The following is a 16,628-nucleotide window of genomic DNA, read 5'->3' on the forward strand; positions in this document are numbered from 1 at the left end:
ATCCGCCAGCCTCAGCCTCCCAGAGTACTGGGATTACAGGTGTGAGCCACCGCTCCTGGCTGAGCCCAAGTTCTTAACCACTGTTTTGTATTCCTTTCATAGGCTTAATGCACATGTGAGTGAATTCGCCTAAATAAACTCACTAATTTAGATGTTTTCACAAATTGGGTTCTCTGAAACAGACACGAAGAATGAGTCTCAAATGCAAGATGTTTTTAGAGATCAATACTTGTGAAAGGAAGTGGGGGATGAAGCATAATTGAACAGAGAAGTCAAACTGCAGTGGAGGCATGACAAAGCCCTGCTTAACTCTCTTGTATCCAGAAGCCCCAAAGGAAACTGGATGAAAATTGATGGGTTTTTCAGTGGGTGGTACTTGACTTCAATAGCTAGTAGGGTCTCTATAGATGAAAAAGTGTTATTGTAGTAGATAAGATGTACGTCCTCTTTTATAAATTGAGATTAAGAGATTTTGTGGTTTTAGTATCAGAGAAGCCTGTATTTCCCTTTCGCCAGTGAAACACTCTTTCTACTGTATTGTTCCTGAGGCAAGGAGGCTGCTTTCTTTAAGCTCTTAATTTCTAAAGTGAAAGTTAATCTTAGTACTTCTTAATTTTGTTTTCAATATATTTAATTCCTGAATAGGATTATGTAGGTGATATCTCATATGCTTGATTTAAAAAACAAAATTTACACTTCAGCTAGAAAGACTAGAAAACATCAAAGGGTGCCTACAACTTTTCATTTTATCTTTGTAAAAAAAATCTTCTGGATCAGCCTATTTTTCCACAAACTGTTCAGTCTGGCTAGCATGCCCTTAATCTAGTGGATGAGGCTGCCCTTTTTCTCTCTTTCCCTATCCTCTGCCAAAGATGTAGCTACACAGACAGATGAATCATAAATATGATTGCTAACACCCTTAAGGAAACATATTTGTTTGTATCTAACTTCTTACTGAACATCTCATTGAGCCAGGAAATGCTCATAGAGTTTCTTCTGTTATCTTGTTGCCCACTTCTCAGCTAGCTACATAATTTTCAGATTCTATTAGATAACAGAGACATCACTCTTTTTTGAAAGGCTAGGAAGAGTTTTATATTCTCATTAGGAGATGATTTTCGCCATGGAGAAATATGAAATCTGTTGTTGCTCTAAGAAACCCCACGTGAGTCCTCAATATGGACTGTTTCTTGGAGAATGCTATAATATTTTGCAGTATTAAGACGTTAAAAAAAAACTCAGTAGACAACAAAATGATGGTAATTTTCCAGAGATAGTATATTCTGTGAAAAACAGTTGTACTGGTGTTTTGAATTTCTCTGGAAACCAGTAGCCTTAACTATGAATATTTCTCTTAAACTTTGGGGTAAGTGCATCTATGTCATTTGGATTTAGTTGCTTCTTTTTTTTGTCAGAGTGTGATACTGAAAAGTGGCTAAGAGAATAAAGGGGAAAATGAAAGTATATATGAAAAAAGAAATGTAAAATAATTAAATTTTCAATGGTTAATTTCTTTAATAAAGTAATTAAATTAATAAAGCAATCTCATTATAGTTTCCTGTCCCAAAAGTCTGAAAAGTTGCTTTCTTTAGTGTTAGTAATATAAAATAAACTACCCTAGGAAAAAGTATTTCATTTCTTATATTGCTCTGTCTGTAGGATGTTTTGTTGCACTGCTGTTATAGTCTTGTTCTACCTCACTCTCCAACAGAGTTCTGGATTTTCTACGAATGTACAAGACCAAAAGATTGCAAATATGTTTGAATTGTCCGTGCCTTTCCGCCAACAGCATTATTTGGCAGGACTTGTGTTAACAGAGCTGGCTGTCATTTTAGACCCTGATGCTGAAGGGTAAGTAGAACAGTTTTTACCTTGTAGAATATGAGTTTGATTTTCAACAGTGGACAGAAGTATTCCACTCACATTTCCCAAGGATTAGGAGAGTAATCTTTTACACTCTTTTTCTACTTCCCTCTTCACTAAGTTTCTCACTTATCTGTTTAATCAATTTTATGAAAGACTTTTTCTCATATTTTGTCACCTCTGAATTTGGGATTTGTCTTAAAATTGGTGGCATATCATGATTCATTTAGTATCATTCTTTTTCTTAATAGTATATAAAATAAATTGTGCATATTAGTAGATAGATTTGTTGATATAAAGTAAGTGCTTTTCATTTGAGGAAAATGGTCTTTGATTCCTTGTCAGGAAAATTTATCCTTTTTTGTTTGTTTGAGACAGATTCTTGCTCTTGCAACATCTCAGGTATGCTAATTGTGTGAATATACATATATTTAAAGTCACTTTTGTGAAGAAGAATTTTATACAATGGAAAAAATAGCACTTATTGAATAATAGCTGTATGATAGGCTCAGTTCTGAGTACTTTATAAGTATTAAGTCATTTAATCCTCAGAATAACTCTAAGAAGGCAAGTTCTGTTATTATACCCATTTTGCAGATTAGAAAAACAGAAACACAGAAAGGTCACTGAGTAAAAAGTGGCAGAGCCAGGCTTTGAACCAAGGCTTTATTCTAGAGCCCAAGTTCTCTTTCTTTTTTTTTTTTTTTTTGAGACGGAGTCTCCCGGGCTAATGTGCAGTGGTGGGATCTCGGCTCGCTGCAACCTTTGCCTCCTGGGTTCAAGCCTCAGCCTCCTGAAGCTGGGACTACAGGCACATGTCACCACACCCAGCTAATTTTTTTGTTTTTGTAGTAACGATGGGGTTTCACCATGTTGTCCAGGCTGGTCTCAAACTGCTGACTTCAAGTGATCCACCACCTCAGCCTCCCAAGGTGTTGGGATTACAGGTGTGAGCCACTGCGCCTGGCCAAAAATTTATAATTTGCCATCATACTATGTAGCATTTTATTTCAAAAATTGCCCTATAAACAAATGTCTTTAGGTTTTAAAAACTTCCAAAGTTGTGTACATTTTTAAAGGATGTTTGGAAATTGATGTAATTAGAAAAATATGTTGTCTGATGAGGTGATTTTTGTTTGTTTGTTTGGTTGTTTTGAGAATAGGTCTCACTCTGTCACCCTCATCCAGGCTGGACAATAGTGGCTTGATTTCAGCCAGCTGTAACCTCTACCTCCCAGGCTCAAGCAATTCTTCTGCCTCAGCCTCCCAACATGCTGGTATTATAGGCGTGAGCCACTGCACTGGCCTGATGATTTGAATTTATAGAAATAGCTTGATGTAGCCAGGCGCAGTGGCTCACACCTTAATCCCAGCACTTTGGGATGCCAAGGCAGTCAGATCACTTGAGTCCAGGAGTTCGAGACCAGCCTGGCTGACATGGCAAAACCCCATCTCTACTAAAAATAACAAAAATCAGCCGCACACGGTGGCTTGTGCCTGTAATCCCAGCTGCTCGGGAGGCTGAAGCATGAGAATTGCTTGAATCCAGGAGGCAAAGGTTGCAGTGAGCCAAGATCACACTGCTGCACTCCATCCTGGGTGATAGAGCAAGACTTCTTCTCAAAAAAAAAAAAAAAAAGCTTGATGTGTTGTTGTGGTCCAGCATCCTTTGTGTGGTATGTCCATCTTAATACTATGACCATAACTCATTTGGGTAATAATGACTTAAAAGTGTTTTTTCTCATAGTAGGAATAATACAAGTTTATAATGCAGTTTAGCCTCATACAAGAACTCCAGAGAACAAAAAGATACTTTAAATAGGTTTTTACAAGGGTTCTCTATTTATTGAATGACTAAGAGAGGAGGTATGTCAAGTTCTTAGCAGTATGTCAGGGGCATAGTCAATACTGAATAAATTGTGAAAGGCCAGATCTGCAAGAGAAAGACGTGTGTTTTTATAATGGCAACTTCCTAAGTTTGGAACCTATTTTAAAGAAATAGTTTTTCACCCTGTGTTCTAAACAGAGCTGGAGGGTCCTGAAGAGGTGCTAATGGGTTTCTGTGTAGATTGGGGTGGGCAGTGTGTGCAGACTTTGGAGTACAGAGAGGGCAAACTAAATGGGTGAAACTCTGGGCCTTCCACCCCTGCTTGGCGCCACTTTTGTATTTTGCCATTTGACAAATGACTATGATGTCATTAAAAAAAATAATAAAAGAATCTGTTGTTTGGGGAAAAACACTCTAAAAACAACTTATCTAAACATACTAGCTTTTAAAAATAACTGGTATAGCTCACTCATTTGAATCTATATTTTCAGTATGTTTACTTGGTATATGAAGGTGTTTTTGGTTACAATAAATAGAAAATTCTTCCTCCAGCTGGCTTTATTAAAGGAAGGAAATTTACTATTTCAAAATTGGAAGAAAGATAGGATTTTTATTATTTATTATTTGTTATTTTTGGTTTTAAGGAGCAGAAAGTTTAATAGGCAAGAAAGAGGAAAGAAAGAAGAAAACAGCTCCCTGGTATAAAGCTGGAGGGGGCTCCGAACAGATCAACCCCCGGAAAAATAGGTTTTTATCACAGTAATATCATCAGTTCAGTGATACCATCATGATTCCAGTTCTTTACATTTCTTACCTCTGCTGGAAGTGTCAGCTTTATCCTAAGGCTGGAGCGTCTCATGACTGCAAGATAGTCTTGCATATAGTTGCCATATATAGGTTCTTAAGGCCCTGTATATCTGGCTCTTGTCTTCTCCTGCCACTCTCTTCCTCCTCACATACCAAGATCTGGCCATGCTGGCCTACTTTCTGTTTCTCTAATGCGCCAAGCTCATTCCCACCTTCAGGCCTTTGCACGTGGATTTTTCTCCTCTTGAAGCAATGTTGAACAGCCCTCAGATGTTCACATAATCATTTCTTGCTTGTGGTTCTTCAGGTATCTGTTCAAACAGCATCTTCTCAGTGAGATTTTCATTGACCACCCAACCTAAATTACAGCCATGTTGACCAGGCACGGAGGCTTATGCCTGTAATCCCAGCACTTTGTGAGGATGAGGCAGGAGGATTGCTTAAGCCCAGGAGCTCAAGACCAGCCTGGGCAACATAGTGAGACCCTGTCTGTACCAATAATTTTTTTTTAATTAGCCAGACGTGGTGGTGCATGCCTATATAGTCCCAGCTACTCAGGAGGCTGAGGAGGGAGGATCACTTAAGTCCAAGAGGTCAAGGCAGCAATAATCACACCACTGTATTCCAGCCTGGGTGACAGAGTGAGACCTTGTCTCAAGAAAATTAAATAAATAAATAAATAAATAGGCCAGGCGTGGTGGCTCATACCTATAATCCCAGCCTATAATCCATACCTATAATCCCACGTTGGGAGGTTGAGGTGGGTGGATCACCTGAGGTCAGGAGTTTGAGACCAGCCTGGCCAAAATGGTAAAACCCCATCTCTACTAAAAATACAAAAATTACCTGGGCGTGGTGGTGCATCCCTCTAATCCCAGCTACTCGGGAGGCTGAGGCATGAGAATCACTTGAACCTGGGAGGCGGAGGTTACAGTGAGCCAACATCATGCCACAGCCTCGGCAACAGAGCAAGACTTTGTCTCATAAATAAGTAACAGCCGTGTTGCCCTTATCACAGTCATTCTTAACCATATAACCCTGTTTTAGTTTCTACAATGCACTTATCTGAAATTTGCTTGTTTATTATCTGTCCTCTCACAGTAGAATGTGAGCATGTGCCAGCATAAGAACAGGCACCTTGTCTTTCTTGTTCAGTGCTGTATTCCCAGTGTCTTAGTATTGTGTCTGGAACAAAGTGGGCACTTGGTAATGTATGTTAATTTGATGAATGAATGATTAACTGTAAGAAACTCACATCTCACCTTTAAATTTTACTGTCTTGGGAGGTATATAGATTATATGCAGCATTGTCTTAGAAAGATCCTTGAGAGGAATGTTTGTCTTTCAATCCACATGCTGCTATATAATCAAGAATAATTCCTTAAGTGGCAATAATATGTTCTATAATTAACCAAAGATTTGCTCTTTAGAAACTTTCATTATAATTAGAAAGTTAAGGCCGGGTGCGGTGGCTCAAGCCTGTAATCCCAGCACTTTGGGAGGCCGAGGCAGGCGGATCACGAGGTCAGGAGATCGAGACCATCCTGGCTAACACGGTGAAACCCCGTCTCTACTAAAAATACAAAAAACTAGCCGGGCGAGGTGGTGGGCGCCTGTAGTCCCAGCTACTTGGGAGGCTGAGGCAGGAGAATGGCGTAAACCCGGGAGGCGGAGCTTGCAGTGAGCTGAGATCCGGCCACTGCACTCCAGCCTGGGCGACAGAGCGAGACTCTGTCTCAAAAAAAAAAAAAAATAATAATAATAATAATTAGAAAGTTAAGACTGCAAAACAGTACACTATGATTAAATGTTGGTTTTGTAGTACATGGTTCTTTAGAAGATGAAAGGATTTATATTCCTTTATTGTAGCATTTATAAAGAATTGAAAAATCCTTTGAAGTATTGAAGAATTATTATTTTTATGTCTGTGTTTTGCTAAAGTGAGCTCCTTAAAAATGGGAAATGTCTTATCTTCAATATCTAGAATACGATATTACAGATCTTGTATTAATTATATTTAATAACTGAATGGGATTAAGCAGTGTAAACATATGAAAAGGCTTTATGAAGACGAGTGGATAGAGTTTAGGTAGATTGAAGTATGAGTATGGTAGCTGCTGACAGATAAGGAACACCTTTGGCAATCGTTAGTGCTTATACAGGAAGTCAAAGAGGAGAACGTGAAAAGCAACTGGCCAGGATCTAAGCCTTGGGAATAATGATGGGGAGTCTGGGGAAGGTGGGAACTACTGGAGAAAATCCTGAGAAGAGATTATGTAAGATGACAAAGTGTCAAGTGGAGCTGGATAATGAGATCTGAGATAGGTTCACTAGATGTGGTTCTTGACAATGTTTAAACATATACTTTCCGCCCACTGGCCCTCCCTATACCCACTAGTCAATAAAAGAGAAACATGGGCCATGGGGCTTGGCAGGAGGCCACCCAGTGGGAGAAGGAGGAGCCAGGGGAGGTGTCTTATTTGACCTTCTTTTGGGAACGCAGCATGTTTTGTGGCTGTACTTCTTGTGGCAGTTACGGTACAGGGGTGAAGGTGAGCATAACCCTTGAGGCAGATCATCTTGTCACAGTTGTGTTTCTGAGTGAGCTGGTGCAGGCAAGGCCCAGTGGTGCCACCTCGCAGGCAAAGCACCACGTGCAGGCAGACTCTTTCTGGATGTTGTAGTCTGAGCGTGTGGCCATCTCTTAGCTGTTTGCTTTCATGTGTTTTAAAGCCTCTATAAAGGTATACTTTATGAATAAAGAGCTGGAAGAAAGAATAAAGAATCTCCATCTAGATTTCACATACAGCTTTGTAAAATGGCAGATACAATCAAGGGCTTTGGAGGAAGACTACCTGTTTTCTAGTCTCAACTTTTTAAAGTGATGATGTATTTTCAAGATAGGAAAGACACATTTGAAGAAAGAAGGGAAGAGCGTAATGAAGGGAGACATTGAAGCTATTGAAGAAAGGTGGGGTTCATTGAACATATGGAGAAATTATTTTCTGTGAGAAGGTACATTTTTTCTGAGACAAAAAGGAAAGATGATTTGTGAGCTATAAAGATGGAATTGTGTTAAAAGACCTGGCCAGAGCAAATTCAGAATGGCTTTTCTTTCCTAAGTTGGAAGTAAGGTCTTCAGTTGTGATTGATAATAAGAGGCTTAAGGAGAGAGAGTGAGATCTGAAACTGCTGGTGGATGCAACATTAAGGGCCAGTTGAAGTTGGAGTAGATAAATTTTAAATTAGAATGGTTTGCATAGTTAAAGTGCCATCAGCTTAAGGAGAGACAAAAATGTTTAAGTGAAAGTGGCCCTTGTTAGTGTATTAGCCCATTTGAAACTGAGGGGGATTGGGAGTCTAAAAAAGTTGTAAGGGCCCAAATGAGTTATATTAGTAAAGAAGTGCAGTTTAAATAGAGATGTCAAAGGCAACCCCAGCCTGTGGGCTACATAATCCATTAGGTAGGGGATTTTTCTTTCAGAAAAAGGGAGTAATTTATTTTTGGTAAATGTGAAAAGATCTGATTTGATGTAATAACATTTACAGCATTTTAAAATTTACCTTGTTTAGCTTCAAAATGTAACTGTAAGTAGTCTTAGTTTCTTTATATTCAAATATACTAATAAGGAGTTAATATAAAAATATTCAGATTTGGCCGGGCGCGGTGGCTCAAGCCTGTAATCCCAGCACTTTGGGAGGCCGAGACGGGTGGATCACGAGGTCAGGAGATCGAGACCATCCTGGCTAACACAGTGAAACCCCGTCTCTACTAAAAATACAAAAACTTAGCCGGGCGAGGTGGCAGGCGCCTGTAGTCCCAGATACTCGGGAGGCTGAGGCAGGAGAATGGCGTGAACCCGGGAGGCGGAGCTTGCAGTGAGCTGAGATCCGGCCACTGCACTTCAGCCTGGGTGACAGAGCGAGACTCCGTCTCAAAAAAAAAAAAAAAAAAAAAAAAAAAAAAAAATTCAGATTTAATTCTAAGTGAATTTGTATAGCATTTCCTTTTCTTCAATTCTTATTTTACACATTTTTTACATTTTTATACATTTAATTTATTTTAAAATGAGAAATGTTTTGTAGGAATGGAATGCATGCAAATATATGACAAAGGTAAGAAATTGAACAAAATTTTTTCAATACCATGACTTACTGTTTGTTTTAAAGATGTTAGCTAATCTCTGTGGCCTTACTGCTTTTTCTTCTTTGTCGTCTTCTTTTTAAATAGACTGTTTGGATTGCATAAGAAAGTCATCAATATGGTACACAATTTACTCTCCAGTCATGACTCAGACCCACGGTACTCTGACCCCCAGATAAAGGCTCGAGTGGCCATGTTGTATCTACCTCTGATTGGTATTATCATGGAAACTGTACCTCAGCTGTATGATTTTACAGGTACCTGGTATAATTAAGACATTTTAAAGGCAAAGCTCAATGTTTAAAAGTGTTAGAAAATATCTCAAGGATGAAGATCTTATTTTAGGAAAGTAAGAATTGTGCACTGATAAAAGTAAACTATAAATATTTAAGTATATTGCCAAAAAAAAACCTTTGACCATGTGAGAGAATTCCATATAAGATTGCTTTAAATAGTTCTTATGATGAATTTTAAAACAATGATTTTATAGCAATTCTGTACCTACATTTTAGGAAATGTTTGTGTAAACATGCACTGTACATCTGAAAAAATACAAGAAAACTTGACAGATGTTTACCACCGTCAGTTTTGACTTTATTCATATATATAAAATTGAAATGAATATTCACTTGAATATCAGGAATTATGTTTATTGCTAACACCAGGTTAATAAGTTGAGTGGTATTACTTCTTCAAAACTAGAACCTACGAAGTTTTATTGCTCTTGCTTTACATATTTAGAATTTACTTAAACATAGAATTTAGTTTGCAACAATATTTTCGTTAGGGCAAATGAGGGAATTTAAACTAGCAATTAGCCCGAAAGCTTCCAGTTTAGTAAAACAGAAACGTTTCCTGAGTATCTAATGTGTATTAAGAACTTCGACAGGTGCTGGTGTTACAAAGATAACCAACTGTTTACCTTTAAGAGACTGATAGTTGAGCAGTCTTTCTATTATTTTGATCACTAACATGAATTTCCTTACCTGAAGGCAGAAATGTTTATATTCTTATATCTTCTTTGACTAGCAAGTTAATGTTCTCTATAAACTATAAATTATTACCATAGCAATGAGTTACTGTTAAAGATATTTAAAATATTATCTAAAAGAAGTAAATCTAATAACTATTACATGTTAACAGGTTATTCTTTTAAAGAATAGTGGAGAATAGGAAAAGGAATTAGTTCAACTAAAGAGTTTTATTTATTTATTTTTTGGACTATTTTTCTTTAGAAACTCACAATCAACGAGGAAGACCAATTTGTATAGCCACTGATGATTATGAAAGTGAGAGCGGAAGTATGATAAGCCAGACCGTTGCCATGGCAATCGCAGGGACATCGGTCCCTCAACTAACAAGGCCTGGCAGTTTCCTCCTCACGTCAACGGTAAAAACAATCCTCCTACAGAATTTTTTTTGCTAGAAAGACAAATATTTGGATATGCCCTTAAGTATATGAGATTATTGTTATCAACTGATGCAAAAGTACTCAGTTTTATTTATGAAAACATTAAAGTTCCCAGAATATTAACTGTTTTCTACCAAACAGTTTTAAAAATGATTACCTCAGGCTTTATAGGAGAAAGCCCTGTATTCTGTCATTCAGAATTTGGAAAATTGCCCCATTATAGATAGTTTATTTCTTTATTTTTTAAACCCATTTTATTCTTTATCAGCCCTAAGAAAGATTCTCAGTCATTTGAGGATTTTTTTTAATATGTGAGGATTTATACTTTTTTATGTTTGGAAAACACTTGGTATTTGCTATGCCCCTGAATTTTCCCCCTCTTAAAGGCAGAAGGATTGGGGCAGGAAGGAACCAAATTGCCAATAGAGCAATATCAAGTTCTAGAAGTTTTAAATGATTTTTTTCCAGAAAAATGCAGTAATATTTAAGGAAACTGCCCTGCTTGACAAATTTATAGCTTTATTAAGGTATTATTTACATATCAAAAAAATTCACCTATTGTAAGTGTATACCTTAATGGTTTTTAGTATAGTTACGGAGTTGTACAGGTATCACCACAAGCTAATTTTAGAACTTTTACAACACCCTGGAAAGATTCCTTATACCTGTTAGCAGTCACTCCTACCCAAGCACTAGAGAGTGACTAACCTACTTCTATCTGTATAGAGTTTCCTATTCTGGACATTTTATATAAATGGAATTATTTACTGTATGATCTTTTGTGTTTGGATTCTTTCACTAAGCATAAGTTTTTGAGATTCATCCGTGCTGTGTATGTATCAATACTTCTTTCCTTTTTTATTGCCAAATTGTATTGATACACTAAAGTTTGTTTATCCATTTGTCAGTTGATGAACAGCTGGATCATTTCCACTTTGGGGCTGTTAGGAATAATACTGCCATGAACATTTATGTACAAGTCTTTGTGTCCACATACGTTTTCATCTCTCTTAGGTAGATACCTAAGAGTAGATTTGCTGGATCATATGGTACCTCTATGTTTAACATTTTTAGAGACTTCTAAACTCTTTTTTTTTTTAATGTGGCTATACTATTTTTCATTCTCATCAGCAATTAATAAGAATTTCTGTTCTCCAAATCCTCATCCACACTTGTTATTATCTGTCTTTTTGATTAGGACACCTTTAGTGATTGTAAATTGGAACTTCACTAGTTTTGATTTGCATTTCCCTAACAACCTACACATGTTGAACATCTTTTTGTGTGCTTATTGGCACATTGTTTTGTGTACCTCCTTTGCAGAAAAGTCTATTCAAATCTTTTGTCATTGGCCAGGAGCAGTGGCCCACACCTGTAATCCCAGAAATTTAGAAGGCTGAGGTGGGAGGATTGCTTGAGCTCAGGAGTTTGAGACCAGCCTAGGGGACATGACAAAACTCTGTTTCTATCCAAAACCACAAAAAATAGCCAGGCATGGTGGCGTGTGCCTACTGTAGTCCCAGCTACCTGGGAGGCTAAGGTGGGAGGATCATTTGAGCCTGGGAGGTGGAGGTTGCAGTGAGCCAAGATTGCACCATTGCTCTCCAGCCTGCACAACAAAGCAAGACCCTGTCTCAAAAGAAAAAAAAAAGTTTGCTATTTTAAGATAGTGTTATTCATCTTCTTGTTATTGAACTGAAAGAGTTCTTTATATATTCTGGATTTGTAAAATAATCAGCTATCTGATTTACAAATACTTTCTCCCTTCCTATGGATTATCTTTTTACTTTCTTGATGGTGTCATATAAAGTGTGAAAGTTTTTAATGAATTCCAGTGTATCAAATTTTTTTTTATTAATTGCACTTTTGGTGACCTACCTATAAAATAATACAATAAAGTACATGTACAAAATGTAATAATAAAATAAACAGCAACATATCCACTGCTCATTTTAAGAAAGCAGACATCACAGCCTGGTAACCTTCAAAGCTACCAATGGCCTTCCTCAATTTGATCTCTCCCTCGCCTGAGAATGACCATTGTTCTTAATTTTGTAAACCTTTTTTTTTTTTAACTTTTGTGAAGTATACTACATATGACAAAGTACATAAAACATAAATGAATGAGGTTTTAAAACATTAGAAAATAAACAGCTTTGTAATTACCACTCAGGACAAAAACAAGAACGTTGGCTGCCTTCCAGAAGTTCTTAGCATGCCCTTTCTCAACCACAGCAACCCACCAAACTACTCACTGTCCTGATTAATGATATAATTGCATAATTTTGTTTAGAGTTTTACCATCTAGGTCAGGTGTGGTGGCTCACTCCTGTAATCCCAGCACTTTGGGAGGCCGAGGTGGGCAGATCACTTGAAGTCAAGAGTTCAAGACCAGCCTAGCTAACATGGTAAAACCGATCTCTACTAAAAAATACAAAAATATTAGCCAGACATGCTGGCAGGCGCCTGTAATCCCACCTACTCAGGAGGCTGAGGCAGGAGAATCGCTTGAACCTGGGAAGTGGAGTTTACAGTAAGTCGAGGTCATGCCACTGTACTCCAACCTGGGCAACAAAGCAAGACTCTGTCTCAAAAAAATGGATAGAGAGAGAGAGTTTTACCATCGAAGTTTGCATTCTAAGATACTATAGTGTGTATATATAGAGAGAGAGTTTGTTTGGTTTTGGTTTTATTTTTTGGGACGGAGCCTTGCACTGTAGCCTAGGTAGGCTGGAGTGCAGTGGCATGATCTTGGCTCACTGCAACCTCTGCCTCCTAGATTCAAGCAATTCTCTTGTCTCGACCTCCCAAGTAGGTGGGATTACAGGTGACCACCACCACACCTAGCTAATTTTTGTATTTTTAGTAGAGACGGGGTTTCACCATGTTGGCCAGTCTGGTCTCAAACTCCTGATCTCAGGTGATCCACCTGCCTCGGCCTCCCAAAGTGCTGGGATTATAGGCGTGAGCTACCATGCCCAGCCAAAATACTGTAGTTTAGTTTTATATTATGTTTTTAGTATTCATTAATGTTACGAAATGTAGCTGTAATTCACTGATTTTCATTTCAGTATGATATTCCATTGTCTAACTATAAATCAGTTTATTTGCCCATTCTATTGATAGATGTATGAATGGTTTCTGATCCTTGGTTATTTGCAAACAGCAATTTTGCAGACTTCTTAAAATATATATCCTGCATGCATATATATACTTTTATTTAGGGTATTTTCTAGAAATGGAATTTGTTGGGTCATAGACTGTGGGTATCTTAATCTATAGCAGGTAATAGCCAACTATTTTCCAGAGGGCTTACCTTAATTTATACTTAACACCTACAGTATGAGAGTTCTCATTCCTTTGCATGTTCATCAATACTTAGAGAATTGTCAGATTTTTAAATATTTGCCAATCTGGTCATTTATAGTTGAATCTCATTTTAGCTTTTATTTCCCCAAAGACTTATGTGGTGTGCACTTTTCCATATGTATGATTGACCATTTGGATTCTCTCTTTTGAAGTGTCTAGAGTGCTTGTATTTGGTTGTTTGCTTTTGTTTAATGATTTTTAGGACTTTGTATGTTCTAGATCAAGTCCGTTGTCAGTTATAAGTGATTCAAATATTTCTTCTCTGTAGCTTGCTGTTTTACACATTTAATGGTGCATTTGGTGGTAAGAATGCCTACTTTTATTTTATTTTATTTTATTATTTTTTTATTTTTTTATTTTTTTGGGAGACGGAGTCTTGCTCTGTCACCCAGGTTGGAGTGCAGTGGCATGATCTCAGCTCACTGCAACCTCCGCCTCCTTGGTTTGAGCGATTTTCCTGCCTCACCCTCCTGAGTAGCTGGGACTACAGGCGTCCGCCACCATGCCTGGCTAATTTTTTTGTGTTTTTAGTAGAGACAGGGTTTCAGCATTTTAGCCAGGATGGTCTCGATCTCCTGACCTCGCGATCCACCCATCTCGGCCTCCTAAAGTGCTGGGATTATAGGCTGAGCCACCCGCCCGGCCTAGAATGCCTAATTTTAAAATACTTAAATGTATCAGTCTTGCAGCTAATATTTTCTGTATCTTCTTTAAGGAATTTTCTTCTATTTCAGAATTTTGAAGGTATTCTGTGTTACATTCTAAATTTTCTTTTGTTCTTCCTTTTACATTGAATCTTAAAATCTACCTGAAATAGATTTTTTAATATACAGTATAATTTGGGAGTCCAGATTCGTTTGTTTATTTATTTATACTGCATATTATACCAGATTATTTCAGCACCATTTATTAAAAGAATATTTTCCCCACGTCTCTGTAGTACTGCCTCTATATGGTCTACTATGTAGAGAAAGTAATACATTTTAAAATTTTTTCTTGGCTACGTTTTGGCCCTCTGTATATCTACATAAATTTGAAAATCAGCTCGTAAAGTTCCACTAAAATAAATAAACAAAAACCAATGAACCTGTTGGAATTTTAGTTAAGATTGTATTGAATTATAATTACACTATTGAATCTTCTAATTTTTGAACAGAAATCCCCCCATCATTTAGGCGGCCTTTAGTGTCTTTTAGTACATAAACTTTTTTAGTTTCTACCAAGGAAGACTAGCATATCTTTTGTAGATTTATTATTCATGCTTGATATTTTTTAATGTTCTTATAAATGTCTTTTTCAAAAATTCTCTTTTCTAACTGTTGATTGCTTTGTATGGAAATGGAATCAATTTTTGTACAGAAACAAAATACTCATTATAAAAAAAATGATTTTTGTACAGTGATTTTTATTTCCACAAGAATTGATAAAGTGAGAAACTGATAACACATTTATAGATTTTTTTTCCTACACACAATCATATAATTTGTGAATAATAACAATGTAGTTTCTTCCTGTCAATTTTTTAAAATATATATAATTTATTGTACTGGCTGGTACCTCCAGTACACTGTTGAATAGAAGTGGTGATGTTTGTATCTTTAAAAGTAAAACTTTCAGCATGTCATTCTTAAACATATGTTCTGTGTGTTTTGGGTTTTTTTTAAAGATACTTTCCTTTATTGTGGAAGTCTCTTTCTATTACTAGTTTACTAAGCATTTTTTTTTTAGTTATGAATAGTTGAATTGTTATCGAATGCCTTTTCCGCATTCAGTGAGATGGCTGTATTGTTTTGCTTTTTGGTCTTTTAGTGTTGTTTATTTAAATTGATTTTCTAGTGTTAAACCAACATTGTAATCCTGAATTTAACTCAACTTCTTCATAATTGTGTACTAATGGATTTTGTTTGCTAATATTTTGTTAGGATTTGTATATGCATGGTGATAAGATTGCCTATAATTTTTCTTTCTTATATTCTTTTCAGGTTTTAGAATCAAGGTTAGGTTAGCCAATTAAAATGCAGTAGGGAGTTTTCTCTTTTATTCTCTTCTCTGCAAGTACGTAAGATTAGAATTATTTCTTAATGGAATATTTGGAAAACTTATGAAGCCATCTGTGCTTGAAGTGTGTTCTTTTTTAGGTTTTAAAATTACTGTTATAATTTATTATCTGTGAGACTGTTGAAATTTTCTGTTTCTTCTTACATTGATTATTTATTTATTTATTTATTTTGAGATGGAGTCTCACTCTATCACCCAGGCTGGAGTGCAGTGGCATGATCTCGGCCCACTGCAACCTCTGCCTCCTGGATTCAAGCCATTCTCCTGCCTCGGCCTCCTGAGTAGCTGGAATTACAGGTGTCTGCCACTGTGCCCGACTCATTTTTGTATTTTTAGTGGAGACAGGGTTTCACTGTGTTGGCCAGACTGGTCTTGAACTCCTGACCTCAGGTGATCCCCCGCCTTGGTCTCCCAAAGTGCTGGAATTAACAGGTGCGAACCACTATGCCTGGTCTTCTTAACACTGCTTTTTGTAAATTTTATCCTAGTAGAAATGTATTCAAATTTCTTGACTTACAAAGTTATTCAAAAGACCTTGTATGATTTTTTAAATGTCTGTATCATCTGTAGTAGATGTAAACTTTTTTTCTATGGCTAGATTTTTGTACCTTTTCTTACCTTTATCAGTCTTACCAGACAGTTGAAATATATTGTTAGTCTTTATAAAGAACCAGTATGGGGGCACTGTTGACTCTCACTTTTTAATGTTTATTATTTATTATCTTCTGCTTTCTTTGAGTTTACATTCATGTTCTTTTTCTAACTTCTTTTTTTTTTTTTTTTTGTTTTTTGTTTTTTTTTTTGAGACGGAGTCTTGCTGTGTCGCCCAGGCTGGAGTGCAGTGGCCGGATCTCAGCTCACTGCAAGCTCCCCCTCCCGGGTTCACGCCATTCTCCTGCCTCAGCCTCCCGAGCAGCTGGGACTACAGGCGCCCGCCACCTTGCCCGGCTAGTTTTTTTGTATTTTTTAGTAGAGACGGGGTTTCACCGGGTTAGCCAGGATGGTCTCGATCTCCTGACCTCGTGATCCGCCCGCCTCGGTCTCCCAAAGTGCTGGGATTACAGGCTTGAGCCACCGCGCCCGGCCCCTCTAACTTCTTGAGATAGATGCTTAACTCACTAATTTTCATCCTTTCTTTTTTGATATGT

General features: G+C 37.3%; 1 protein-coding gene across 17 annotated transcripts in view; it reads left to right on the forward strand.

The window, feature by feature from the left end:
* DOCK7 (dedicator of cytokinesis 7) overlaps positions 1-16,628 on the forward strand; it is a 228,671-nt gene that overhangs the window by 142,581 nt on the left and 69,462 nt on the right. For all 17 annotated transcript variants that reach the window (XR_012419326.1, XM_005543186.4, XM_005543187.4 and 14 more), the window contains 3 exons: positions 1,712-1,851; positions 8,730-8,899; positions 9,878-10,032. Coding sequence is in view for 16 of the 17 variants with exons in the window: in XM_005543186.4 (XP_005543243.1) it covers positions 1,712-1,851; positions 8,730-8,899; positions 9,878-10,032 (465 nt within the window). In the remaining variant the exon portion in view is untranslated. The remainder of the gene's footprint in view (positions 1-1,711; positions 1,852-8,729; positions 8,900-9,877; positions 10,033-16,628) is intronic.

This window comes from Macaca fascicularis, chromosome 1 (genome assembly GCF_037993035.2).
Source record: "Macaca fascicularis isolate 582-1 chromosome 1, T2T-MFA8v1.1".
NCBI classification, from domain to species: domain Eukaryota; kingdom Metazoa; phylum Chordata; class Mammalia; order Primates; family Cercopithecidae; genus Macaca; species Macaca fascicularis.